The 26429-nt window shown below is 52.9% G+C and overlaps 7 protein-coding genes across 7 annotated transcripts; 5 read left to right on the plus strand and 2 right to left on the minus strand.

Annotated features, from left to right (window-relative positions):
* Window positions 1-657: 657 nt before the first annotated feature.
* Window positions 658-2573, plus strand: J4E82_008262 (uncharacterized protein; the record flags this gene model as incomplete). Its single annotated transcript, XM_051734496.1, has 2 exons — window positions 658-841; window positions 889-2573. The coding sequence occupies 2 exons, from the start codon at window positions 658-660 to the stop codon at window positions 2571-2573; spliced, it is 1869 nt and encodes a 622-aa protein (XP_051585773.1).
* A 733-nt stretch (window positions 2574-3306) lies between these two features.
* J4E82_008263 (uncharacterized protein) lies at window positions 3307-4390 on the plus strand (the record flags this gene model as incomplete). The annotated part of the gene is made up of 2 exons (XM_051734497.1): window positions 3307-3928; window positions 4005-4390. 2 exons carry the CDS (start codon window positions 3307-3309, stop codon window positions 4388-4390), a joined length of 1008 nt encoding a protein of 335 aa, XP_051585774.1.
* Window positions 4391-4671: 281 nt separating this feature from the next.
* On the minus strand, window positions 4672-9130 carry J4E82_008264 (uncharacterized protein; the record flags this gene model as incomplete). Its single annotated transcript, XM_051734498.1, has 2 exons — window positions 4672-8859; window positions 8912-9130. 2 exons carry the CDS (start codon window positions 9128-9130, stop codon window positions 4672-4674), a joined length of 4407 nt encoding a protein of 1468 aa, XP_051585775.1.
* A 1171-nt stretch (window positions 9131-10301) lies between these two features.
* J4E82_008265 (uncharacterized protein) lies at window positions 10302-11039 on the plus strand (the record flags this gene model as incomplete). The annotated part of the gene is made up of 1 exon (XM_051734499.1): window positions 10302-11039. One exon carries the CDS (start codon window positions 10302-10304, stop codon window positions 11037-11039), a length of 738 nt encoding a protein of 245 aa, XP_051585776.1.
* Window positions 11040-11279: 240 nt separating this feature from the next.
* Window positions 11280-13608, minus strand: CAT1 (catalase A; the record flags this gene model as incomplete). The annotated part of the gene is made up of 3 exons (XM_051734500.1): window positions 11280-12968; window positions 13026-13328; window positions 13378-13608. The coding sequence occupies 3 exons, from the start codon at window positions 13606-13608 to the stop codon at window positions 11280-11282; spliced, it is 2223 nt and encodes a 740-aa protein (XP_051585777.1).
* Window positions 13609-20600: 6992 nt separating this feature from the next.
* On the plus strand, window positions 20601-21908 carry MDM12 (Mitochondrial distribution and morphology protein 12; the record flags this gene model as incomplete). The annotated part of the gene is made up of 1 exon (XM_051734501.1): window positions 20601-21908. One exon carries the CDS (start codon window positions 20601-20603, stop codon window positions 21906-21908), a length of 1308 nt encoding a protein of 435 aa, XP_051585778.1.
* Window positions 21909-23892: 1984 nt separating this feature from the next.
* Window positions 23893-26097, plus strand: J4E82_008268 (uncharacterized protein; the record flags this gene model as incomplete). Its single annotated transcript, XM_051734502.1, has 2 exons — window positions 23893-24636; window positions 24688-26097. The coding sequence occupies 2 exons, from the start codon at window positions 23893-23895 to the stop codon at window positions 26095-26097; spliced, it is 2154 nt and encodes a 717-aa protein (XP_051585779.1).
* Window positions 26098-26429: the final 332 nt, after the last annotated feature.

Below are 26429 nucleotides of genomic sequence, written 5' to 3' on the forward strand. Positions count from 1 at the left end.
AACCCTTCTCCGGCCGTCGAGGTGAAGACGGGGGGAAGCCCTGCACCTGCCTGTGCTTGCTTCTTTTTCCGGTAGATTGCAGACCCGCACGGCTATCTAGACTGCACGACACGTGCGCCTGATTCACGACGCATGGCCTAGTTTGATGCGCTTGTCTTGACTTTTGGTTTTTTCTGCTCGTTCCTGGTGGCGCCATGGAAGCGCATCCTCATGACGAATCAGGCGACGTGCTGCCTCCGTGATGGGCGTGTCCAGCACCCGTGTTCAACCCCGCTACGTCCTGTTTCTGGTAAATCAATATCGCATCACCGTCACTAACTCTTCTATCGAGTCGTGATGGGCAGGGGTCAAACCACTTGGTCATGTCCAGGGTTATTATTAAGGTACCCGATGCTAGACTGCGCCGTCGCCAGCCTCCGCCAGCATTAGCCTACAGCTGACGTACAGTGGGACTCAAAAACGGTTGGAGCCCGCTGGCCTACCAGACTGCCTTTCCCGCTGCTTCCGTCTGCTGACCCTACTCTTTGCCTTTTCTTCGTACGAGTTGTCCTACTTGAATGCCCTACATCTCTAATGTGTAATGCTACGGCACCGCACTCATAGCACTCTGGCCCACCTCTGACGTAGTGCTTCTGCACACACCGACAGCCCGAAAACATGGCCCTGTGGTCAACAGCCAAGACACAATCGAAGCAAGGCTTCGACAAAGTCTACAACTGGGTTGACAAGCTCGGTGCGCCTGTCAATCGCCTGTCCAACAAGGTCGGCTCCGAAGCCTTCTGGCCTACAACGCTCGACATCGAGTCGGACAAGGCTGCGAGGATCCTCAAAAGCTTCTGCAGTATGTCGATTCCCGATACCCACCGCCAACCGCTAACACAGTCACAGAGGATGGATTCTACCAAGAAGAAGACCGGCCCATTACCACCGATGTCCCCAAGGGCAAGCAACGAGTCCTCAAGAAGATACCCTCCAAGGTAATCAAGAATGCCAAAGGTCTCTGCATCTTCACAACCATGCGCAGCGGCCTCTGGGTCTCCGGATCAGGCGGAGCTGGCGTATTGGTTGCGCGCAAGGCAGACGGAACATGGTCACCACCCTCTGGCATTATGATGCACACTGTTGGCGTAGGCTTCCTTGTTGGCGTGGACATCTACGACTGTGTTATCGTCATCAACTCCGACAAGGCAATGGAGGCTTTCCAGTCCATCCGCTGTACTCTGGGAGGAGAAATCAGCGCAGTCGCAGGCCCAGCCGGTGTCGGTGGCATACTCGACACGGAGCTCCACAAGCGTCAATCACCACTGTTCACATATATCAAATCGCGGGGCTTCTATGCTGGTCTCCAGCTAGACGGAACCATCATAATCGAGCGAACGGACGAGAACGAGCGCTTCTACGGCGAACGCATAGGAGTCAAAGACATATTGGCTGGAAACGTACGGCATCCACCTTATGAGATAAGGAGGCTCATGGAAACACTCAAGTCAGCTCAGGGCGACACCGACGTGGATGAGTCTCTGATACCAGACGAGGCAACACCAGGAGACTTTGAGGTTACAGGCCCCGAAGACAAGACTTTTGGTATCCCAGACGCCGTCGATCCCGATCCCTATGGCGTCCTGGCACTACAAGAAGCCGGTCTAGAAATCAGGGAGGCAGGCACACACAGTCGGCCGACAAGCGAGCAGTTTGAATTCAAGCCGAGCCCAACAAGTCCGATTTACAACACTTTCAGGAACTCCACATTCCGGAGAAGCACGGATCGGTCAAGCTTTGCCGGCAGTCGACGCTCAAGTTGGCGAACAAGCACCATCAGTGGCGTGCTCGAGCCCCGGACACCAACGGCCGATATGAGCACACAGACTGACGATCTACCGCCACCCCCGCCGACCGTCAGGAAGACGCCCCCTACACTACCGCCACGAACAAGTATCGCACGTCTACCCACGCCTCCCATAGCAGAAGTACCCGAAACTAGAGTCGAGCAAGCCACTCCGCCACGAGCCAAGAGTGTCGAGAGGCAGATTGAAGAGGCAACACCCACAGCTGCAAAGAAGACTGATAGCGCTGTTGACTCAAAGTCGACCGGCTCTCCTCGCAACTCAACAGCTACTGAAGTGGTTGAGGACGACGACAGCAGTGACGATGAGGATGACGAGTTTGAGGATGAGCCAGTCGTTTATGAGGTTCACCAGGCGGCTGCTCCGCAAGCCATCCACGCACGCGTTGTTCAAGTTGCCAAACCAGTCGCTCCAGCCCTGCCTGTCAGGAACCCCTTCCGCAACCGTGTCTCAACAAACTCGGACGGGTCGCTGAGCACTACCCAGGGTGCATCCCCTGTGCCCTCCCCGACCAAACCCAAGCATAGCCCGGAATCCACCCCCTCGCTTATGCGCGGTGACTCGACCTCTTCTTTGTCTTCTGTAGAGGACAACAGACTGGAGCAGATCGGCAACAGACTCAAGCCAAAGTACTCGCATGAGCCTTCGCCTGATGACGAGAAGAAGGATGATGCTTACCACTCACTTCCGGAGTCTCCGATGAAGAGCATTCCAGGCGGTTTCAACTGAGCGCCCAGACTGGCTATTATGGAACTCTTGCACCTCTCTTCACACCGCTCCTTACTGCGACAATAATCGACTGGGATAATAGCATCATCCCTGACTACAACACTCTAGACTACGCGTACAAGATGGCGTTGCGATGTCAAGCGCATGGTTGTTGCGTCTCGCCACCTGCTTATTCGACTTGGCTAAAACGCAAGCATACTCGGTCGATCAGTACATTTTCATTGGAGATGAACTCTCACCGTCGTTACGACTTATGATTCCCATTGATATCCACATTATTGCTTTATCTGCCTCGCTCGCGTATGGTCCTTCAGCATTTGTATGTATTTAGTGCTATGTTCGTTGAGCAATGCATTAGCCCATATAGCGACAGCGACCGTAGATCAATATCACCTCATAATCTGAAGAGAGTACGTTTCTAAATGTTTACCTGTGTCACACTACGGTCCATGGCTACTCTCTGGGCGGCGTGCGACGCTAACGTGGCCGTGACATCCCTGCCAAAATTTCGTGACCGGAATTCCACCACGAGCTCGACTTGCGCGGGCACATGCGAAAACTTCCACACCAACAATTCTATGTCGGATTCCCGCAATAGTGCTCCCTAAGATACCGCGCTCAGACCTAGACCTGTGTAGAGTATCAGATCGTGTCCATTCGGAGAAGTACCAAGCGAGACTTGCTCAAGCACACAGCGCTGTCCGTCGCAATCAACCCACGAGCCAAAGCCATCATGGCACCCTCAGCGTCCCCCGCGCCCAAGAAGTCCAAAGCTCCACCCAAAACAATCGCAGACTTCACCGTCCTCCCCCTCACACTACCCACCCTCTCCGGCCTACCAGCTACCTCAAACTCCGCAAAACACTATGTGTACATCAAACCGCACTCGCCCAGCCTTCCCACCGCAGACGATGAGCGCAGTCTCTTCATCGCAAACATACCCATAGATGCCGACGAGCGCAGCATACGCGCGCTATTCCAAGGACAATTAGGCGGCAGCATGGTCGAACGCGTGGAATTTGACGCGAGTGTTCCTGCGCAACCAATGCATAAGCGGTGGAGGAATACTGAGAAATCTGCAACTGCGAACGAAGACGATGTCGCTGGAGGTGACAAGAGGGGGAAGAAGAGAAAGAGGATGGACGACGCGGCTGTGATTGCAGAGGGTGTTGTGGAAGACGCCGAGAGTGCACTACCGCGATTATGGAATACTGAGGTGAGGAAGAGTGGGAGTGGCGCCGTCGTGGTTTTTGTGGACAAGAAGAGTGCGAGGGGAGCGCTCAAGGAGGTGGCGAGAGCTGTTAAAGAGGGCAAGAGTATTGCGTGGAAAGGAGGTGAAGGGTTGGGCGTCGAGCGTAAGTCTTGTTGTTATATATCTTTACTCGGCATGCTAGGTTTGCATGAATGCCATGCTAACTTCACAATCAATAGGCTACAAATCACACAACACACTCCTCTACCCCACCCCTTCCGTACTACAAGCCTCCCTCAACGCATACCTCACACAGTTCAACGCCCTAGAAACATCCAGGAATCGCCTCCGCAAAACATCCCGCTCTGTTCCTGACGAAGATGGCTTCATGACGGTTACGCGAGGCGGACGTGTCGGGCCTGCGAGGATCGAAGACGCAGAGAAGAAGAAAGCAGAGTTGGATGAGAGGAAGAGGAATCATAGGGCCACCGATGACTTCTATCGCTTCCAGAATCGGGAGCGCAGGAAGGAGGCTGAGGGTGCATTGAAGAGGAAGTTTGAGGAGGATAGGAGGAGAGTGGAGAGCATGAGGGAGAGGAGGGGGAGGGTCAGGCCGGAGGCTTGAGAGGTCAAGGTTGTTGTGGAAGGTTACTACAGTAGTATGCACGAGTAGCACCTTCAGACAGTTGTATTACTGCTTCAGCCGCTCAGGATGAAGGCTCACTTGGTATGGCGTATAAGACAAGATAGTCGAATCCAACATGTTGATTCTTGATTCTGAAATAACAATCGTAAAGTTCGTTGTAAACTAAAAGAAATACTCCTAAAGCGCCCTGGGAAAAGACGAAGGTTCTTCAACTCAATAACCGAGTAAGAAAAGCGGCTTCTTACCACAAAGCGCACCAACTAGTCCATCCCATTCCCATTTGCATTTGCGTCACTCCCATACTTCTCGATGAGATTTCCTTCCACTCCTTCATCGTTGCCATTACCGCCGCCTGGGTTCCGTCCAGGAAGTGTCTTTGACTGGAAGCAAGCTTTGTTGAGTCTACGACTTCCACTCCTCCGACAGGGAGGATAAAAATCGCCTTTCAGATCGGACATTTGGGTCGAGTTGACTTTCAACGTAGCTTGTACGGCTTCTGTCCCTTGTCCGACATCGTCGCCTTGTTTCCTCAGCCATTGGCTGTGACGTAAACAATTCGCCGACGGAAGTGTGCGTTGCGGTTCCGTTGTACTCCCAAAAGACCTGGCGCAAACAGCGTCGGAAGTGTGGGCTTCCCGGATATCTAGGTAGTCTTTGTCGTAGCATATCTTTCCTGGCGTCGTGATAGAGATGGAGACGGGGTCAATGTTCAGCATGAGCTGGGCATCGTTACGACATTTGCTCTTGTCATGCTTAGCAGTGGCCATCAGGCCAGGCTGCATGTCTTTGCTAGGTTCAGTGTGAATCTTCTCCCAGACGAGTGCTGAGAGACCGCGAGGGAAAGTTTCGGATGCCTTGAGGGTGTTGCACTCCCAGTACAACTGTTCGCCCAAATGGAGGAAGCGTCGACTGAGGAGGCGGTCTTGTAGCGCCCACGCACGTGTATCCCAACCAAAGTTTGGCGTATTCAGGATGCCAGCTGGTAGCAGAGCAGAAGCAGGTAGTCGACCTGACGTCGGACTCTGGCTTGTACTTGACCCGAGTAAGGACGCAAGATAGGTCTTGTCGCTCGTGCCTTTGACAACAGCTTCATCATTGAAGTTGTGGTCCGGGTCTTCTGAATGGTCAAGTACGACTGTCAGTGTCGCATTGCGGAAGGTAGACGCCATGCTTATGCATTCGCGTTCCTTGTCTTCTTCCGAGTCTTGTACGACACAGAGTGAATCTAGCCAACAATACTTATAGCCCAAGTCACGCGCTGCCGCAATTGCCTTCGCGATCGCAATCGGAAGTGTTTGTAGTGGCAATTCAGTCTGCATGCTCGATAGTGTATCGCTCGAGAGTAGTGGCTGTATGTGACTCCAGACGTGACTCAATGCCACGTACTCTGTCTTGTCGGCAGTGGATTCGATACTGTCAGTCTGAACAACCTTCGCGCGGACTGTGCCATCTTGGCCATTCGAAAGGATCTCGATCAAACGTGTGGGTAGGGAGCTAGCATCGCGTGTGACCATGTGGCGACAAGCTTCGTGCGTGCATGAACATTCGCTTAGCCAAGTCTTTGCATTCGCAAGGCTGGCTTTTGATTCTGTGGCGTTCGTTCCGTGAGGGTGAGGATGGTCGTAGGTATCGATGTCGCCTTGGTGACTGAGCATGTCTACTCCATCAAGCTCTTCTTGTGGGCCGGGGAACGTCGCCTTGTCGTTGGGCCAGTTGAGACAGCATGGTGCCGGAGTGAAGATCATAGTCAACGCTCCTGCATCTGGTCGTGCATCTGGATCAGCATTCAGCATGCTCTGAAGCGTGCAGATCACTGTATGCTCTGTCGTGGTCTTTGCCTCGGCAAGGAACCCGGCGAGCTGGTCTTGTATACCAGATACATCCTGCCAATAGTGCTTGCCAGTACGACCACTAAAAGCCTTGCGGAAGGCCAACCATCCCATGTTGTCTTGACTAAAGGGAACGGATGCCATCTCCGCGAAAACACAACCAAGACTCCAGATATCAGCAGCCTTCTTGCGGGAAATGCCCGAGGATACCTCAGGTGCGATGTATTGGCGTGTTAGCGGCTTGTGTTGGTCATCACTCATCTCTTCTGAGGAGCTGACACCGAAGTCGCTGAGTATTACGTGAGGGAACTCTTGGTCACCTTCGACGATCAAGATGTTCTGAGGCTTGATGTCCATATGCCTAACTTGCTGCTCGTGAAGATGTCTTACTGACGATGCGAGACAGCCAAACATTCTGACAATAGTCTCTGAAAGATTGGCAGGCTTTTGCGCCGCTGATCGCTCGAGCCATACTGCAAGTGTTGTATCGGCAACGGGTGAGAGCAACATGGACATCTTGTCGCCCCATGAGTAGGTCCCGATGATGCGAATGATATGAGGGTGGCGTAACTTCTGAAGAACGCTTACTTCCTTCTTGAGCTCCTCGATCACTGTCTGGTTACGATTCTTGAGTGTCTTGCGACTGACGTGTAATCCCGTTTGTTGATGCACGACTTCGTCGACTGTACTGAAGCCTCCTGAGCCAAGCAGCTTGACACTAAGGAAGGTCGCGTTCCTAGCTTGTATTGTTCCTCTGGAGTGTCCAACCGTCAAAATGTTCTGCGTGGATGTCGTTGTATACTTGTCCAGGGATTCGTCGTGTGTCGTGCGTTCTTGATCTCCGGTGGCAGCGAGGGACATCGTGGATGACAGAGGAGGTCGTCCAATACCCGTTGCTCTCTGCAACAAGTTGTCTTGTATGGCGATCGTCGTACCCGTGTCGAGCGATATGTCAGGAGTCATGACTTCTCCATTTACTATGTGGGCAGGAGATGCTGATGACGAACGCCCAGTACTAGCAGCTATGTCGGCTCTAGAGTGCTTCCAGTGAGGATGCTCCAACAAAATACTGTCTGTCCTATCATCCATGGATGAGATCGGAAGCTCCTTCTTTATGGGTTGGGCGACATCATCTCCGGCCAGAGCGCTCTCGTCATCTTCCTCTGCTCTGATGCGGCCATCTCGCAGGGAGCCCGCAACAGTCGACACACTGCGCGAGCCCGACTTGTTCGACTCATGTAGTGAGGTCGATGACTGAGAGATGTTCGGCGAAAGTATAGTGGGTTTGATATGTTGGTCCGCACAATCCGACTGGCTCTCACCAAGTTGTGAGAGCTGGAATTGGAAGAATCCGCTGCAGGATGGTGGGCCGGTAGAACCGCTACCGCTGCCACCGCTGCCAGAGTATTTGGACCCACTACCACCACGTGGATCGAATGGTGGTTGAGGAGAAGGTTTGCCACCGAAACCGTCATCGCTTGGGCCGTCGTCATTGTCATCGTCCGCAGAATCGTTGCTGTCGTTGTCTTCCTCATCCCGCCAGTCAAGCATGCACTTGCCCTGTTTGAAGTGATCGGCGATGTGATCTATACGTTCTTGTCTGGATTCGAAGCGATGTCGGCAAAATCCGCATCTACGAGGGAATTCGGTTTCGGAGATCACTATACTGGCATCGTCGAAGTCTTCAGGGTTCATCTCGGGGTGGATGTTTCGGAAATGCTGGACAAAGTGGTACTTTCGATAACATGGCTTGACATTCTCGACCCCCTCAATCGTACACAGGCTGCAAACCCAGGATTTACATGGGTAGCCTTCCTCTTCATTGCGCTTCCAGTCGTTCTTGCGGCCATACCGTTTGCCGCACTTCCTGGTGCACTGGTAAATTTTCCTAGGATCCCTACCAAGCAACTCAAGGTCTTCGGTAGGGCAGCACCGCTTCTTGCTACCCCGCGTGGAGACTACTGGTACGGTGACGGTGGTGTTGTCACGAGTGGGCGACGAGCCGGGAGAAGACGTCTCCCCAAGCGCTGGCTGTGCAACGCTTCCGTAGACATTGTATGCTCCTGGAAGCTCTGTCTGGTATGTGTGGTCATCCCAAAAGGATTCATGCTGCTTCTGTTGTTGTTCTTGTTGGATGAGTGCTGTCTGGGACTTGTAGGCTGAATCACTCTGGCCGCCACCCATACCCTGCTTTAGGAGCTGACTGAACCAGCTTCGGATGGCATCTGCTGGCTCACCAGTGAGCTGGCTTAAAGAGTCGATATGCCTGTCACTTGGCAGTACATTGTACTTGTTGAACCATGTCGCGCAGACGTCAGCTGCCTCATCTGGAAGCCCATCTGCTACCACGGAGGGGATAGGGTCCAGGCTCCAGCTGGACGTGGTTGTCGCAGGGGGTGTGGGGAACAAGGGGAAATCAAAGCTTGCGTGACGCTTCGACTGAGGGTAGTCGTGCACATCAAGCTGGAGTGGGCGCTTGCCAAGCGCATTGAACTGCGTTGGCATGGTATCAAAAGATTGTAGTGGTGTGGGTGGGAATGATTTCGCGATATGTTGGAGTTGCATATCAGGAGTGAGCTGCGTATTCCATGCTGGGGTCGCCGAGGTGTCATCCAAGGTCTGCCACACTATTAGCACGTATGCAATACGGCGAGCCCAACAAGAAGCTTACAAGACTATGTTGCATGTCAAATGTGCTCTGCTGAGGGGTGTTATCGAATATGGTCGGATCAATGAAAGATGATGCGGTAGTATCGATACCCTCGTCAGCGAAGAAGAAGCCAGAAGTATTATCCGCTGGCGTAAACGTCTGTTGTTGCGGCGTCGCGAACATGTTGCTGAAGTCCATGTTCGTCGTGTCAAAGGCGAAACCTGCGCCCTGATGGTCCATGACTATGTTATTTGTCAGAGGGCGTTGTCGTTGGATACGGCGTCTTGCTTTCGTCGTGGTAGACGGTTAGCAATCACAAGCTCCAAGGAATGAGCGAGTATGATGGAGAATGAGTGTCTAGGAGCCTGAGGCCTGTTGCTCGGTATTTTAGATCAAAGGGCGCTGCGCCCACGAGTTTCGCGATGGAGTTCGGAGTCATTCATGCAGCCCTTCAGCTTCAGGGAAGGGCGATGGAGATCCAAGGTTTAGGCAACCGGTGAGACGAATAGTGGGGAATTGCGGTAACTTTACGACTTCGCCAAGCCGGTCGTTCGAGATGCGACTGTGGAGAAACCTACGCTGCTTGCCAGAATATCAAGTTGGCCCTGTCGCTTCACCTTGCCGGATGAGCTATCTGGCCTTGGAAGGAGGTACTTTACTTTCGCGACGTTCGCTGTCGTTGCGTAGGTCTCTTCCAATGTGGGTGAAAAGAAACGTCTTTCGGATGTTCGTAAGCGCTAATTTCCTGTATCGCCCTTTCCTCTCAGAAGGGCGCAGCCGCACGAAACAGGCTAGCGTCGGCAGTGCGGAGTGGGGCGTGTGGCTGAGCTGCAGCAAGCAAGTTACGGAGAACGCGAACTCCACCTCCATCCCCATATCTCCCATGGCTGAGTCAGTCTTAGCTTATATATTAACGACAGACTACTCATTAGCACCTTGAAGACTTTGTTTGTGTCGCATACTTAGGCAGATATCTGCTCTAGCGAGAATACCACGGATGAGTCTGCTTGATGCGGACCTCTGTATCAAACCTTGGAAAGAGCGATGAAGTGATCAGTAAAGTAGCCAGCTTACAATTTGCGTTGACCAGTCTCACACGGACAATTACGTCATTGTCTACATCATATGGACCGTCAATAGTAATCAGACTCATGTAGTAGGTGGGAACAACATCGGCATGGCTGTCGGGAACACTCAAGACTTGAGGTTTAGGAGAATAACATGTTTAACTAGATCGAACATCCACTCGAAGCAAATAATATGGACGAACCCACAAGACACGATATATTTGCGTGATGAAGCAATCACCTAATTCTAGACATATATAATACTTGTAGTATAGACAAATGTTTCTTTCGCCCTCTGCTACGCCGATATCTGGACAATCCAGCCAGTCTCTAACTAACCTTCCATGTACCAAAACCGAGAAGAGCTACTGGCAAATTACAGGCAAAACCCACGTCCCCTTGATTATCAAGATGATGAGGACTGGAAGATATGCCTCGCGCTTATAGATGAAAAAGCAGACCGCGAGAGACAAGAACGAGCAGATCGAGCGGTTGCTGACGATGGTGATGCCGAGGACGAAGATTCTGACGGAGACAAAGAAAATGCTGTCCCACTACCAATCCGTATGAAGACAGAAGACAGAGAGACGGAGAACGAAGATGAAGGCGAAGAAGAAGACGAAGGCACGAATGATCCCGCACCAGACACCACCGCAGTTCCTGTAATCCCCCAAGTGCCCACAACAACCACCAGCACAAGCCAAACCCTCATCGCCCCTTCCGGAGCACCCATCTACTTCTTCCACGGAAACATCAACATTCCTCTCATGTTGATCGACACAGAAATTCAAGCTGCCGTTCAAAAACTGATTGAAATGTACATCACCCGTGGTCGACTAGCCAGCAATACCGTCGTCTGCATAAACCAGCGCTATGACGGTCAAGCCACGCATAATGCTGATGGTACAGAGTATGCCTGTAGGACTTGTATTGATAAGTATCGTGATGGTCAAAACTACAAGGGATACAGGGTTTGTATAAGACATGGGCAGAAGGTCATGGGTGGACAGCTGGTAACTGCATATTTCGCTGTCGCACAAAAGCGATCGGAGAATCAGCGGTATGTTTGGCGTACTGAGTAGCACAAAGACAAACAAATGGAAAAGAAAACTGCCAAACGACAGTGGTGAAGGGGGCGACATATTTCCTGAACGAGCTCTTATCTTCGCACCACCATCATCAATACTCGGGGCTGAGTGGAAAAAGTTGAATCGAGAATATATGAGTAAAAGCTATTCATGTGGTATCATTTCGTATCTATCTACGTTCTCGGAAAGTAAAAAGGTATCTCATCATTACCGTTCTTCGTCAAACCCGCGCGCTTAGAAAGCAACCATCTGGCTAAGCCCAGCGCTCTCACGCTCAAAGTTCTTGTGCTGTGAGATGCTGTACAAGTACGCGCTGGTGAAGTCCTTAGCCTCCTTGGCCATGTTGACAGCCTCCTTGAAGCTATCGGCGTGAACCTGACCAGCAGTGACAACACCGTAGCTGTTGACAACATCAGCGGCGGCCGAGAACTCCATACCGGGGAGTTCGACGGCCTGCTTGATGAAGGAGACGGCCTCGCCGGTGCCGCCAATAGCCTTCAAGTGACCGAAAGCCTCGCGGATCCAGTGAACGGCGCGACCGTTCTTGCGGAGGGTCTCGACTGACTTGGCACCACCAGGAACGAAAACACTGTCGTACATGGTGGAGCGTTGGCCCTCAAGGTGGTGGTCTGCTACGACACCGGAGCCACTCTTGTCCTCACCATCGGCGTAGATCTTGTTTCTCCTGGGTGAAATGGTGAAGGGAAGGGCGCCGGCAGCAGTGAGCGCAGCCTTGATGCCGTTGTAAGCGACCTTGTCGTAACCATCGGCGATAAGGATAGCAACCATGCGGGTAGCAATGGTAGGCTTCTCAGGCATGAAGTCCATCTGGGAGAGACCCTTGGCCTTCTTGTTGTGCTTGGGGCGAGTCTGCTCAGTTGGCACATCGCTGCCAACCATCTCCGCAACACTCTGAGCGAGCTCAAGATCGATCTCACAGAGACGCTCACAGAGACGCTTGTAGACGACGGGGTCGTCACAGTGGTCAAGCTCGAAGGCGAAAGCGTCCTTCATGTGCATCTTCTCGTTCTCTGACATGGAGTTGTAGAAAAGCTCAGCCTGGTTCTTGTGCTCCCTGAACTTGCTGGTCTTCATGCGGGCCTTGATTCCGGCAGTCTTCTCAGGGTAATCGATGTAGGCGCCCTCCTTTTCTGTAGCAGGAGGAACAGTCTGGAAACGGTTAGGCCAGTAGTTGACCTTGCCCTTGGTGATAGTATGGCGCATGGCACCATCACGGTTGAAGTTCATGACGGGGCAGACAGGCTTGTTAATTGGCAGCTCTTCCCAGTTGATACCCAGACGTGAGAGTTGGGTGTCCTGGTATGAGAAGTTGCGTCCTTGCAGAAGAGGGTCGTTGCTGAAGCCGATACCAGGGACGATGTGGCTTGTGCAGAAGGCGACTTGCTCTGTTTGGGTGAAGAACTCGTCGGGGTTCTGGTTCAGCTCGAGCTCACCAATGTACCGGATGGGGACAAGCTCCTCAGGCCAGACCTTGGTGGCATCCAAGATGTCGAAATCGAAGTCGTGCTCCTTTGACTCTGGGAGGACTTGGATACCGAAGTTCCACTTGGGGTACGCGCCACTGTCGATAGCCATCCACAAGTCCTTGCGATGGAAGTCGGGGTCTTGGCCAGCAATCTTGAGAGCCTCGTCCCAGACGAAGCTGTGGACACCGAGTTGGGGGGTGAAGTGGAACTTGACAAAGCTCCTCTCGCCCTTGGCGTTGATGAGTGTGTAGGTGTTGACACCGAAACCTTGCATCATACGGTATGAGCGGGGAATGGTGCGGTCGGACATGGCCCACATGAACATGTGCGTAGCCTCTGGGTGCATGTACTGGAAGTCCCAGAAGTTGTTGTGAGCGGACTGTGCTTGCGGGACCTCGCAGTCAGGCTCCGGCTTTCCGGCGTGAATAACATCGGGCTGAATAAGTCAGTATCTCACATATGGGAATGAGGTTCGCACAGGGCCATTGCTTACGAATTTCATAGAGTCCTGGATGAAGAAGACGGGAATGTTGTTTCCAACAATGTCCCAGTTACCCTCTTCCGTGTAGAACTTGACGGCGAAACCGCGGACATCACGGACAGTGTCTGCCGATCCACGGCTACCCAGTACAGTTGAGAATCGTAGGAAGACGGGGGTCTCGCGCGATGTGTCGGTAAGAATGCCAGCCGATGTGACGTCTTCAGCGGACTCGAAGAGTTTGAACTTTCCAAAAGCACCGGAGCCACGGGCGTGGACAACACGCTCGGGAATGCGCTCGTGGTCGAAGCGGTGGATCTAAGATTGTCAGGCCCTGGTGTTGCGTTGCGAAGAATAGCGTGCTTACCTTCTCGCGAGCGGCGTGATCCTCCAGCAGCGAGGGACCTTGCTGGTTGTCTGTCGCCACCGACAGCCAGTCATCAGTGTTGCTCTGCTTAACACCAGCATCGGTGGTGATGCGCCACTTGTCGTCGTGAACGTCTTTGGTAACAGCTGCAAGCTGAGCCATCTTGCCGGTCTTCTCACCGACAAGGCCCTTTGCTTTTTCCGCAGCGTTGCCTAGCATTTCGGACGCCATGTTGTCGATTATGTGTAAAGATTGAGACGATTGGCGATGTCAATCGATGTGGAGGGCATTCGCTGTGCGCGGCGCGCTCGTCTTTGTATCGCAACCGTGGGCGAGAATCTGTTTACTTTTCGACGTCATAACGACGTGTGCTCGCTGCAGTTCGGCTTTGAGTTGCCTAATGCTTCTACCACACAGCTCCATCAGGACTCTGGCTGCGTGTTTGCGACGCGCTTGGAAGTGGAGTTCGTGCAAGACAGCCAATGGCAAAGCAGATGATGTTCGATCATCGTGATTTGTACGTCTGCATCGACTGCCGAGCCCCGCCGATATGCCACGCGAGACTCAACTTTGCCATGTACCCGGCAGCTGGCCCGAGCAATTCGAGAATGCCATGCTGAGAAATGGATAGCCTCTCCTTGAACCTTGTCTCAAAACGTCGCTGCTAGGCCCGTTCCCGGCGAATCGAGAACAGGTCGTAAGCAAATGCTCAAGTGCCGCTGCTCGGGAATATCATGCTGTGACGTCAGAGAAGGAAAACCGTTGCAAAGTCCACGTGTGGACGCCCCGCACTGTCCCCACCAGAAGTGATCACCAGCATGTCCAGGGCAAAGACGACATCTCCGGAGGCGAAGGCAATCATATGTGAGAGGGTTGCACAAGATATCCAGGGCGAAGGGGGCTGCTTTTCAGGCTTCGTTGAGCTAACCAACCGCGTGAATTTTAGCGTTCGTTTTCGCTCTCGCTCTTTGAGCCCAAGCCCTATCGCATGTGTTCCGATGAACTCTACTGGACCTCGCTATCTACTCCCATTGATGCTGAAACGCCACGATAACCGTTTCCTCAAGCACGAGACCCAGACGCCAACCGTCACACACCGTTCCCCTACATGGCCGCAAACGCCGAACTACATCGCGTCTACTTTAATAGTACGCCACCCACAACCTCCGGAACTTTTCCTGAACCAAATTTCACATGACAGTTTCATCGTTTCATGCAATTGAGGTAAGCCGCTCTACGCTAATGTCGGGGTTACTTTTTCGCACAACAGACCAGCGGTTTGCGAAGCGTCGATAGCGTGCTTCGCAATACAGCCAGCTAGCCCACGTCAGTACAGTGTGGACGCGATTGGCTTATTTCAGAGTGACGACGAGTTCACGCTGATCTGAAATATCTGCCGATGGTGTTTCGCGGATTTGTAGAAGATAGTTTCGGCGTAGCTAGTATCCGTCAAGTGCCGTGGCGGTCCGGATCATCCTTCTGCCAATGGATCGTCTGTACATATTGCATCTGGTTGGCATTGCCTGCTCCTTCACCTTGACCGTAATGCCTTGGCTGATGATCGACAGGCGTTGCGCTTGTCATCTGTACCTTGCAGCTATATCTAAACTCTCCGCAGTCCGTGGCTTCCGCAAAGGTCGAGATTGTCAAACGGCGGAAAAAGTGTCTTGAGGGCGTTTTGGCACTGAACGTCGTGTGCACTAGTAGCTTTAGCTTGATCATCGCACTCATAACTCCGAACAGTCAAATCATTTATCATGGCATCAATGCGCTAGCTGAAGACGCGAAGATTTTCGATACAAGTCTGGTGCTGTTGGCATCGTCGTTGCGCGAGCATATATGCACAAACTCCGTTGGGCGCCGTTCAGGGCATCGATCATCCGCTGCCAGCCCCTGAAGCTTTAGCTTTATTGGTTTTGCTTGTACAAACCTTTCAAAGTGCGGATGCGAATGCGCAGCATTTGTGCGGCATCCGTACGGCCCTGCAAGGCTGCAATGAGCTTTCGTGCTTGGTTTCCGGTAAATACCGCTATCCGTTGATACGCCTCTTGCGGAGCAGCAGGCTAGCCGCATCTGCAACTGTATTGTTCTCACGCCATGTCGCTATGCAAGCGCACTGTGTAGACGCGCCTGACCCAGCTGGTTCCATGTCTCGGACGCAGATCTCCTTGTAGAAAAGTCGACAAGGAATAGCCTCAACAACATGCAAGATAAATACAAATGTTCATTGACAAGGAACAAGTAGCCGCGAAGGTGCGGAATGTAGACGAGACACCGTGTCCGTCGAGAGGCGGGGCAGCCCCGGTTCTAATTGTAGCTGTTGATCAGGCGTACACCGAGGTTGACGCATAGTCGCTGGTGCTAGTCATAATGACTGCTCTCCTCCAAGCGTAGTGGGGCATGCTGTGCCTCTTAGCAACTGACAACCTCAAAGGAATGCTAGCGAGACCAGCAGCCAACGGTTTTTTGGTGGTCATCGGAAGGATATAAGGATAGGGCCGCTGTCACAAGCGCACTGTGGTATAGCGCGGCCTGACCTAGTGCCTTCGCGTGTGGTAAGCGCAACCGAGATTCGCATCCTGGAGATTACCGCCAGGCTGACCTTGACAGTATCCGAGCCGCAAGTGATGCTGCCAGAGTCTTGCGTGAATCGGTGGGCACGCAAATCGATGTTGCAGTGGTTCTTGATCAGTACACCACATTGTGCAGCACAGTGCAGTACAGATCTGACGACCATGTTGATCATTGATCAGCAGCATTGCGTTGTCCACTGCCGAGCAATAGCCGAATCAGTCACATGAGGCTACTGTGATGCGCGTGGAGATGGGGGACAAGCCTCACGCAAAAGGGAAGACGAGTCACATCTTAATCTTACAGCCGCGAACCCCCGCGCCTCAAACGTGGATCAATGTGCCGAAACACAGCCCTGCTCAAGCGGGCGATAGCTCGTAGTAGAGAGCAACAGACTTTGGAGGGCTGTTGCAGGTATAAGACACATGTTGCTTCTGCGCGCCAACACTGCAGGCGCGCGGACTTGATTCCTGCGTCTCGCAAAACGAAACAGTCCGCGTTGCTTTTTGATCACCGACGGCGCATCTGCACTGTGGAGCTCCAGGTCGCACAAGTCGATCAGGTAAGAGCGGGCCGTGACGCTAGAGCGAGTCGGGAAAGGCGGATAAAATTACCCCTGCCGCCGTTGAAGACTGGTTGTGGAACACAGTCTGACAGGCTACACAGCATGCGTCGAGTAGCGCTTGTATCTCGATCGCGGACCGTAAAAGGACGTGTTCAGTCGTGTATGATGCTTCTGCGCTCCAGGTGACTTTTTGTACTGTCCTCGGAGTGTGGAGACTGTCGGTAATCACACATCGGCAACCCGGCTCGACTCTCAACCTTCTGAACCGACGCTGACGTGGTAGCTCATTTGGTGGGCTCCGAGTCGGTTGGGTGTTTGCAATCCGCGGTTTGTTTGGTTCCAGGGTTCGAAATTGGGTTGACGACTGGAGGGAGGAAGTTTCCAGCCTGTCTCGAATCATGGGCGGAGGTCGCAATTACAACGCTAAAGCTTGCGTCCAAATTTGGCCCACAGGGCTACCAGACTCGATAGCTACATTAGTCGGCTTTGCGTCGACGCTTCACTTGACCTCGCCCCGAGGTAGCTGTCATTGAGTTGCGTTGACGTTATGCAAGGACGGCCCTTATTGTTGCTTCCAATGTTCCACCCGTGCTGTCCACCGCACTGGAATCGACAGCGCATGACAAGTAGGGGCATTGGTGTTTTTATGTCTGTCAATTGAATTCACAAGGGTGCCATGTGCCAATGGTGTGCGGTCGCGATAGGAACAAGGGTGTGATCATCTCGTCGGTCGTCCGGACAGGGTACGCGTGATGATTATTGACCACAGTGCTTGAGTCGAGGCTTGAGTCAGGCAGGAAGTGCAAACAGAGTCGCAACTCTGGTCGCCGACAAAGGATGAGTTGGAGATGCCGTTAGCCGTCTGGCATGATGTTGCAGCTCGCCATGTAACGGACGGAGGGTTGCAGTAGTGGAGGTCAACGTCTATCAACAGCAGGTGTGGTACGGTACGAGTAAGACGCAGACACAGACGGTGGAATCAGCCCTGTGGTCTGATGCGTCGGGCGCTCTTCCGGCGCCCCTCAGGTAGATCTATTTTGTTTGTGCAGTTGATTTGAAATGAAATGGGCAAGAGCTGGAGCTGGCGCAGCGGGTGTTTCCTGGGCCTCGCAAAGTGCCGGGCAGCCTCCGCAGTGGGCAGACCCTGGGCAGGTCAAGGAGGAGAGAAACGGTCGTCGGGTGTCCAGGCACGGCGATTGGGCCATTCACGGCGTGTTGGTCACAGCACTGGCGCTGGCCAGGAGGCGGGATCACCCTGGCTGATGCGATGCTGGCTTGCTGGCTGCAGCTAGGCGTCGAGGCTAGTAGCTCCGCGTATGTATGTGCTTGCCTTTCCGCACGGAGCCAACGGCTGTACAAGACTGTCGCGTCCTGTTGCAAACGGGAGCGAAGGTAATCTAACAGCTTTGGAGCGTACCGTCAGGCTGGCTCGCTGCAATGTCGAAGTTATAAAACTCTCCACGCTGCCCGCTGTATCCCTTTTGGACGCTCCGACCAATTCCTCACACTCCACCTCTCCACCAAGTACAAGCTCGCACTTGCTGCTGCTGCCCTTGCCGTCTCCTCGTCGACCATCAGTCCGGCACCCTCCCACCGCCAACAAGAAAGAAGCTTTGCTCCCGCCGCCGGCCGCCCATCTCTATCTTCTCACCGTCCTTGTTTATTCCTGACTTGACTTGTTTTTGCTCGTGCTCCTCCACCACACCCTCTTGCTCCTCCTTCCCCGCGAGCACGTTGAGCTGCGCTCCGCACGGCAGTCTCGCCCTCACCTGCAAGAAGAAAGAGCTCCCCGTCCAGCAGCCAATCAGCGCGTCACAGCTGCCACCCCGCCTTCCTCGTCTCCCACGCCGTTGCAGAAGGCGATACCCCCGCCGTACGACCCTAAACCGCGCGTTGCCCGCTGCCCGTTCGCCCACCCCCGCCAAACATGTGCACCAAGGTCGTACACAAATATGGCTGCGGCCACGAAATCGCCGAGAAGGCCCCATGCGCGACGTCGAGAACAGCTCCCTGCGGCGTCTGCAACACCAAGACCGTCAAGCACGACGAGAAGTGTGATAGATGCGACCATTGAGACAGGTGCGCCCGACACTCCCCAAACCCTACGCGTCACACGTGTCTAACACCCCGCCTCTGCAGTGTACCACCGTGAACTTCTTCGCACGATACCCCATCATCATGGCCAGTCCGCCGCACTGAGCCGCTCCTTCCTCGCAGCTCCCCATTGCGCGACTTATGGCCCTGATACACACCACCAGCTCCCCATTGAGCCTCTGGCCCCAAGCCTGCATTTCATGGCGTCACGGATTTCAAAAAGTATTGGCCTTCTTGGGCATTGCGTCTTAATTGGACCTTGGGCACTGCACGTCCGGCGTTTTGGATACAGGCCCGCGTTGCGAGACATTTTCTTACTTACTACATGGATACCACGTTCTCCTAATCATGTCGCGCAATGCGCCGACGGCGAACCACATGCCTTCTCTCTTCTTATCTTGTCATTGCTATCACTATATTTCTGTCTGCCGTCTCTAGCGCTTCGCAACGTTGGCATGAGGGACAATGTCCAGTATACGAGCGAGTCAATCAATCTCTACGCACCCGAGACGGACATGTCGTCCCCTCTCGGATCACCATAATTCATCCGTTGAGCTCATTGTTGTATTGCGCGACCTCCGCGCCGAACAAGACCATTCCCATGGCCAATCAATCTGCGCTGATCTGCGGTACAGTATCACGCATGAGGACCCATATGCAATGCCGTTTTTCGCCAATCGCCCTGGGCTTACGGCCTCCGCGATGCCATCAATCACAGTTCACGTAGCTCTCGAACCACCTCTGCGAGTCAGGCCAATCAAGCGAGCCGCCAATCCGCCATGTATATTGGGGCCTGACTCCCTTGTATATCAGCCTCGCACTAACAACCAGGTAAACGAGAGTACATGGTCAAGGCACCGCCCGTTCACGCCTCGTGATAGGACGCCATCAGTCAAGCTCCAGTCTTGTCATGCAGTACATGCTAGCATGTGCACCGGGCCTAATACTCAACCTGGGAACAGGGGCGTTGTCGTATAACGCTCGAGGAGATATGGCCGTCTTACTACACCTCCGATCATGCTGAGGGACGGGCTGTGGCATGTTCAACGCCTCGTAAGCTTAGATGCGTTCGTCTAACCACGCCCAACTCAGCCACCATGGCAATAACCAAATCTCTTTCATACACTGATACCGAGTGCATGCAGCGCTTTCATGTAGCCAACAGCAAAGCCGCGGCCTGCGCCAATATGTACCCCGATCGCCAAATAACCGAGACTGTTATAAATGGGCACCTGATATGCGTCAAGCTCCGCACTGATCATCTGCAGCCAACCGGGTAACGCGTCTTCTAGAAGGCATTCAGCCTGACTGCCTTGACGGTTCAACCGAAAACTGAGCCACATAGACGCGGTAGTAGTGCCAGCGCCCTCGGTCATGCGTGTGATTGTGCATCGACCCTCCCTGGCTCTTTCAAGTTTCCTTGCCACACTGTTAAGAGCTAGTGCGACCGAGCTTAGATGGCAGTCTTTGAAAACATGGTGTGCTGTAGTTGATATCTTCATGCTCATTTGTTACCCCAGGCAGAGGCAAGACGCCTACCGGTGCGGACCCCTGCAACTACCGCACCATCCCTTGCTCTTGTTTCCTCGAAACATCACATGGGCGATCTGCGGCACAGAGGCGCTTGTAATAGCACGTGCAGAAACGCAGAGCGGCTCCTTTCGGGTCATCAATTAGACGACCTGCTTTCGAGTTAAGTCATACCTGTACTAACTTGGTACACCACCGCGAGCGGGTCTCACTACCCATCGTTGAGTCTAGTCGGCACGGGGCTACACGGAAGGCAGGGTTCTAATGCAGACGTGAATAGCTCATCACATTTGGACGTTTCGTGAAGAAATGAGGTGCGCAAGCGATGACTTCGTGGTCAGGATGATAAGTGGTTCGCGGCTCGGCGTCATCGTTTGTGCGCTCGGCCCGCGGTGGTCGCTTCCTCATTCGGTGTTGGTAGCCGCGACTTTCTTTCGTCAGCCCCAACCATCAATCTCCAGCCATGTCGATTGACATCAACTGGGACACCATCACGGGCGGTGCAGAAGGCTCCGCGCGTGCAGAGAAGATACGCGCCTTCATCCACGACCGGTTCCAGCAGGTGACGCTGCCACGATTCATTCGCTCAGTTCACGTGCATTCCTTCGACTTCGGCAGCGTACCCCCGGAGATTGAGATTAAAGACATATGCGACCCACTACCGGACTTTTACGAAGATGATGAGGACTATCCAGACGAACAAGGGGACGACCTGGGGGAAGACGACACCGAGCATGACGCCAAGTCACGCGATTCTAGCAACCCACCTAGTCATTCACCAAGGAATAGCCATTCCAGGGAACGAGGCCGAGAAGCAGACTTGGAGGAAAACACTCCCAATCAGAATAGATTACGCCCCTTTCAACCTCTTGCTAGACCATCCACCAAGCGCTCATCATTGGCTCCCCACGAGCTAGGCAGCCCATTCTTTCATGGAGCTCTTACTCCAGGCATCCCTGGTGGCACCTCCAACATGAACTACTTCCATCTGCCTCTAAGTGCAGGCCTCTCTGGTGCTACGACGCCTCTGGCCGCTGTAGCTGGCGCCCAGTTGCATAATTGGCTCGACGACCGTCACGGCCGGCCGAGTACGCCAACAAATATGCGTCTGCGGAACGCCGCGTCCATGAACTCGCTAACCCTCACGCCACAATCCCATCCAGATCCCAGCTCAAGACCCTCTTCCAGGCACCAACAGGACGATGGGAAGAAACAGTCCTTTGCCGGATCAGATGACAGTCACTCTCAGCACAGCTTCGGGCGGACACCATCCGCATCTCCTCACCGCATGCGTGAGAAGAGCCCTGATGATATACAGGTTGTGACCCATGTGCAGTACTCTGGCGACATCAAAATGTCTTTGACTGCAGAGATCCTTTTGGACTACCCCATGCCAAGCTTTGTCGGCATTCCTCTCAAGTTGAACATCACCGGACTCACCTTCGATGGTGTTGCGATCTTGGCATATATCAAGAAGAGAGCACACTTTTGCTTCCTGTCACCGGAAGACGCAGATGCTCTGGTCGGCGGAGAGAATGGTTTCAACGGTCTTCAGACAGACGCACAAGGTCAAAACCCACGTCCTGTGCAACGACCTAAGATCGGAGGGCTGTTGGAGCACATCAAAGTCGAAAGCGAAATAGGAGGGCAAGGCAGTGGTAAACAGGTCCTCAAGAACGTTGGGAAGGTAGAGTCATTCGTACTGGAGCAAGTCAGGCGCATCTTTGAAGATGAGTTTGTCTACCCAAGCTTCTGGACATTCCTGGTCTAGAGCTGCGAAGGCAGCATCCTGCAAGAAGTGAGTGGATGTGTAATCACATGTGCTATATGCACGAGCGGCCAAGAGGCTCAATAACGAAACCACAATGTGACATTGCGCATCGGCATTCTTCACCGCGGACAAAGGATGGAATTCATTTGAGCACGACATACATGACCTATACACTGTTGAGTCTATTACACAGCATGCACATATCCGCTTTTGGGGTCATACGAACGCGTTTATTCCCACTTGAGTGACAGGGCTGGAGTCTCACAGCAGCAACCTACCCTTATAGCAAGCTTTTCCGCCCTAGTCGATGCAAGAGTCATACAGCAGACGGTCCAGGAACGTGGGCTGCCGTTGTATTACATGCGGGTGCTAGCAGAAGCGATGAAGGACGGCATTTTGACAGCTACGTTACTGACAGCGGGAGTGACGGAATCAGACCACGTTGGTAGCGCCCAACCAGGAAAACATGACGGGTTCGATGCTCTTTTGAGTCATCAGTGCGAGTGTTACCGGCCTGTCAAAATCAAGCACCCGCTGGCATCGGCATCGGGCCCATTCAGGCGAGTCTCGCGCCGCGGTTGTGTCCCGTCCACTAGTGCACATACGATCAAACTTGCTATCATGTGTGTTGGTCATCGATGTCGCATCCTGCCCGTCTCTCCCCGCGATTCCCGTTTCCGTCGTGATTGCGCTGGCTGGTTGCGCATTGCCAGCATACAGCAATACATTCCGAGCAACATTACCAATATATGGTGCTGCGCATTTGACTTCACCGGTCGCTGAAACGTCCCCATCAGCAATTGACCAGTGATGTCGGACCATGACGGGGCAGGCCCAACAGGTTCCATACAAGATTTCAAGCTCTCCTTGAACGGTCACCGCAACGCAACGCATTGATACTAGAACACCGCTGCAGCCAATCGAAGTATGCCAGCAATTGAGACATACTTGCGCAATACCACTACGTATGCCCAGATGAAGTTGATACCTTTCATCAGCACCAAAAACGAGCAGCATGTCGATATCCTTGAGCATCACAATCCCAACACATGCGGTCTATTCTTGGATCGTCATAAGACAAAGTTTATATAATCCTTGGGACACGGAGAGTAACCATGCTCCGTTGTCTGCGCAATATTGCCGTGTCCTCTACGGTTATTATCACATATAGCTTGTTAGATTTATAGTACCAGCTCCGGCCTGGTAGGGATCGTAAGGCTGTTTTGTGTCTTGCATGGTTAGGACCGCGGACTTCCGACGACTGCTTTTGGCAGGTCTGGTGCCGGCATCGTTCGCCTGCAAAGATGATGCCGATGTTTTGACGGTGGCTCCTCTACCCTGGTTGACCTGAAACGTCAAGACTACGGAGGAGGTACGAGAACGTTGAATGCGGAAAGCACGTGCAGAAAGCATGTGATTGATCTCGACTTCGAGTTTCCAAGATGCCGCCATGATGCCTGGATTTGCTATTGCGTGTCGCTGATGCTGAGTCTTGAGCATTTTTGCATGATTGGCTGTCTGCACAGGTGTATATTCTGTTGACCTGGCATGTGAATGCCACTAGAACAAGCCAGCTCCGTCAACACAGGAAGCTGCGATGAAGCCGCAACTCAAGCTTCACAAAATAAACTCGAAGCAAGAAGATGCCCCTAGCTTTGAAACTGAAGCAGACATGGAATGAATTCGCGTCATCCGCGTGGGTTCTTCTCACCTAAGAAAGGGTTGTTTGTTCGGTTTCCGAATTCGCAGCAGCCTCGACGTGTTGCAAGACCTCTTATCTACCATGTAGCAACTTCTGACGACCTCTGCAGTCAGTAGCGAATCATGAAATCACATGCATCATGGTGCCTGCTGGTTGAAGCTGAGTGATCATGGACGCAAACTGGCGAATGACGTTCGTCGCTCCCCACCTTGCAACCCCACCCGCACTGACCTCTAGTGACGCACCAATGCACAATGCACTCTGAAGCTACTCGATCCACTCATGAGGCTGCGCAGACTCGTACGCTATGCTCGCGTTACTCAGGCTGCGAAGCTGCCTATAGCCTACAACCTCAAACGCTACCAATATCAAAGTCTACCTTCGCCCACTTGCATACGTCTGTTGGAGCTCTTACCAACTGCAAGCAATGGCGTCATACGTTGTTCCCTGAAGACGACTGAGCTGGAAGACGCACCTTCCTTTAAAGCCCTGTCTTACACATGGGGAAGTTCGCGTACCTCTATTCCACCAACATCAACACATGGAGGGACGGGTCCAAAGTCTCTGTTGACTACAAGAGTGAACTCGGCCCGTCAACACACCATCATCTGCGATGATCGCCTTGTCAAGGTCAATAGCAATCTTCGGGATGCACTCCTCATGCTCAGCAATGCAGTCAACATGCCGCACATGCCGAAAACACCCACCTACTACTGGATAGACTTTTTGTGTGTGAACCAGACAAACATTGAAGAAAGAAATGCGCAAGTTGCCAGCATGGCCGACGTCTTCAAAAAAGCAGATGGTGTTGTAGTCTGGTTAGGCAAAGAGGACCAATACACACAGGACGCTCTTACCACGATGCAGAGGATATCGGCGACTCCTGAGGGAAAATGGCCGCTAGTGCCGTACACCTCATTTTATAATCCAGAAGAGAGTCCGTTGGTCTTTGCTACTAGACTCACCTTCTATAACTGGCTAGGTTTCATAGTCCTAATTAATCGCCCATGGTTCAAGAGGGCTTGGGTAAGCCCGCAACAAGCGTATACCTGTACGACGTATAGCTGACTCCTCCAGGTCATTCAAGAAATCGCGCTTGGCAAGACAGCCCTGGTGGTTTGTGGTAGCAAGGTATTTCCCTGGGAACTTCTAGCCAAAACACTGTCTTTTGTCAAGATTACGCGATGGTATCATCATCTGCGTTCAGAGAAGCTGAGGCACGTGAAAGAGTTGCGGAAACAGCCCGGTATCTACAGGCAAGTCCTCAAGTCGAAACTTGAAGTCGGAATCAGCCCTCTGAATCTTAACTCCACTCGACTGACTGCATCGTTATTGGCCGAGACGAACGGCCAAGTGGTCAGCCACTCATCTCTTCGAAACCTCCTAGACAAGCATCGCTTTGCCGAATCCTCAGACCCAAGGGACAAGGTCTATGCTTTCCTCGGCCTTGCCAATAAGAGCCTATCACCCTTCCGTACGCAGCCAAATGCGCTTATCCCAGACTATAATCTCAGTGTGCAAGAAGTCTACACCGAAACCGCAACCGTTCTTATGTCTTCCTATAAGAATCTTTCCTGGCTATCGCACGTGGAAGACGCTTCACAAAGACAGATATCTAATCTACCGTCCTGGGTGCCTGACCTCAGTGTATCGCTCCAACCATATCCGCTCCGCTACCGTGGTCCCGCACACTGGGCAGCTGCTGGTAGCCGCCATTGGCGTCCAGCTGTAACAAACATGAGGAAGGGATTACTTCGGGTCCAAGGGATACAACTAGACCATATTGATCAGACTTCACTACTTATCGACGAATCAGAAGACCCTTCTGCAGGATGGGCAAGCATCGTGAATCTAGCTCTTTCTCTCGACTCTCCTTATCCAGACCCCGGTGCAACTGGCAAGACACCATCGCGTGTCGAGGTACTATGGCGGACACTGACTACCGACATCTACAACCACACATACCCATCTCCATCGGAAACGGGCTTGCTGTTCATCGACTACATTCTCAACCTCCAAATCAGACATCGCTTGACACCATGGTCCAGCGCTGATGAATTCCAACCCCATCATTCTCCACTATCAGATTTCATATATCCTAATTGGCGCAAGCTCTTCGAGCTTGAACCTCCAAACTCACAATACAAACTGAGCTCGTACACTAAGCGCCTGACTACGGTCGTGGAGAGTATGTTCAATGGCACGTACTCGCCAATCGGGCTCGCACAGCTGCAACACGAGCTTGATCAGAGTGGAGGGCGGCAGCGGAGACTCTTCAAGACACGCCGAGGCTTCATGGGCACTGGAGCGAGATCGTTGCGTGTAGGTGATGAGGTCTGGGTGTTGTACCGTGGTGGTCTTCCTTTTGTGTTGCGGCCTTTGCCCAATGGTCATTATCGTCTTGTAGGAGAGTCGTTTGTGTATGGGGTCATGCATGGTGAGGCGCTGAAGATGGGTCTTTTGCGTGAGGATATTGTCCTCGAATAGGAAGCTTGGATGATCGTCGACTAGTCAGCCCGTCGAAGCGGGCAGCTGGGCTCTTACTCGGTTTGTGCAGTACTCTAGATCGTCCACCTGTCACTCACTGTCCAAAATATAATACCCTAGACATGATACAAGATCTGTCTCAAAGATTCCGTTCGTTTCTTCATCGATCCTCTTTATCCGAAGATATTATGGAGAAAATTTTGTGTCCTTTCACATACGACCATAGGACACTGAAAATTAGGCTTCCCGTCCGCTCAGCCATATACAAGCAGTGTACCGGCGGATTAGTAGTTAGGTGGGTGACCACTAGCGAATCCCCGCTGTTGTATGTT

Source organism: Alternaria postmessia (assembly GCF_024291825.1).
Source record: "Alternaria postmessia strain BMP 2775 chromosome Unknown scaffold_64, whole genome shotgun sequence".
In the NCBI taxonomy this organism is placed as follows: domain Eukaryota; kingdom Fungi; phylum Ascomycota; class Dothideomycetes; order Pleosporales; family Pleosporaceae; genus Alternaria; species Alternaria postmessia.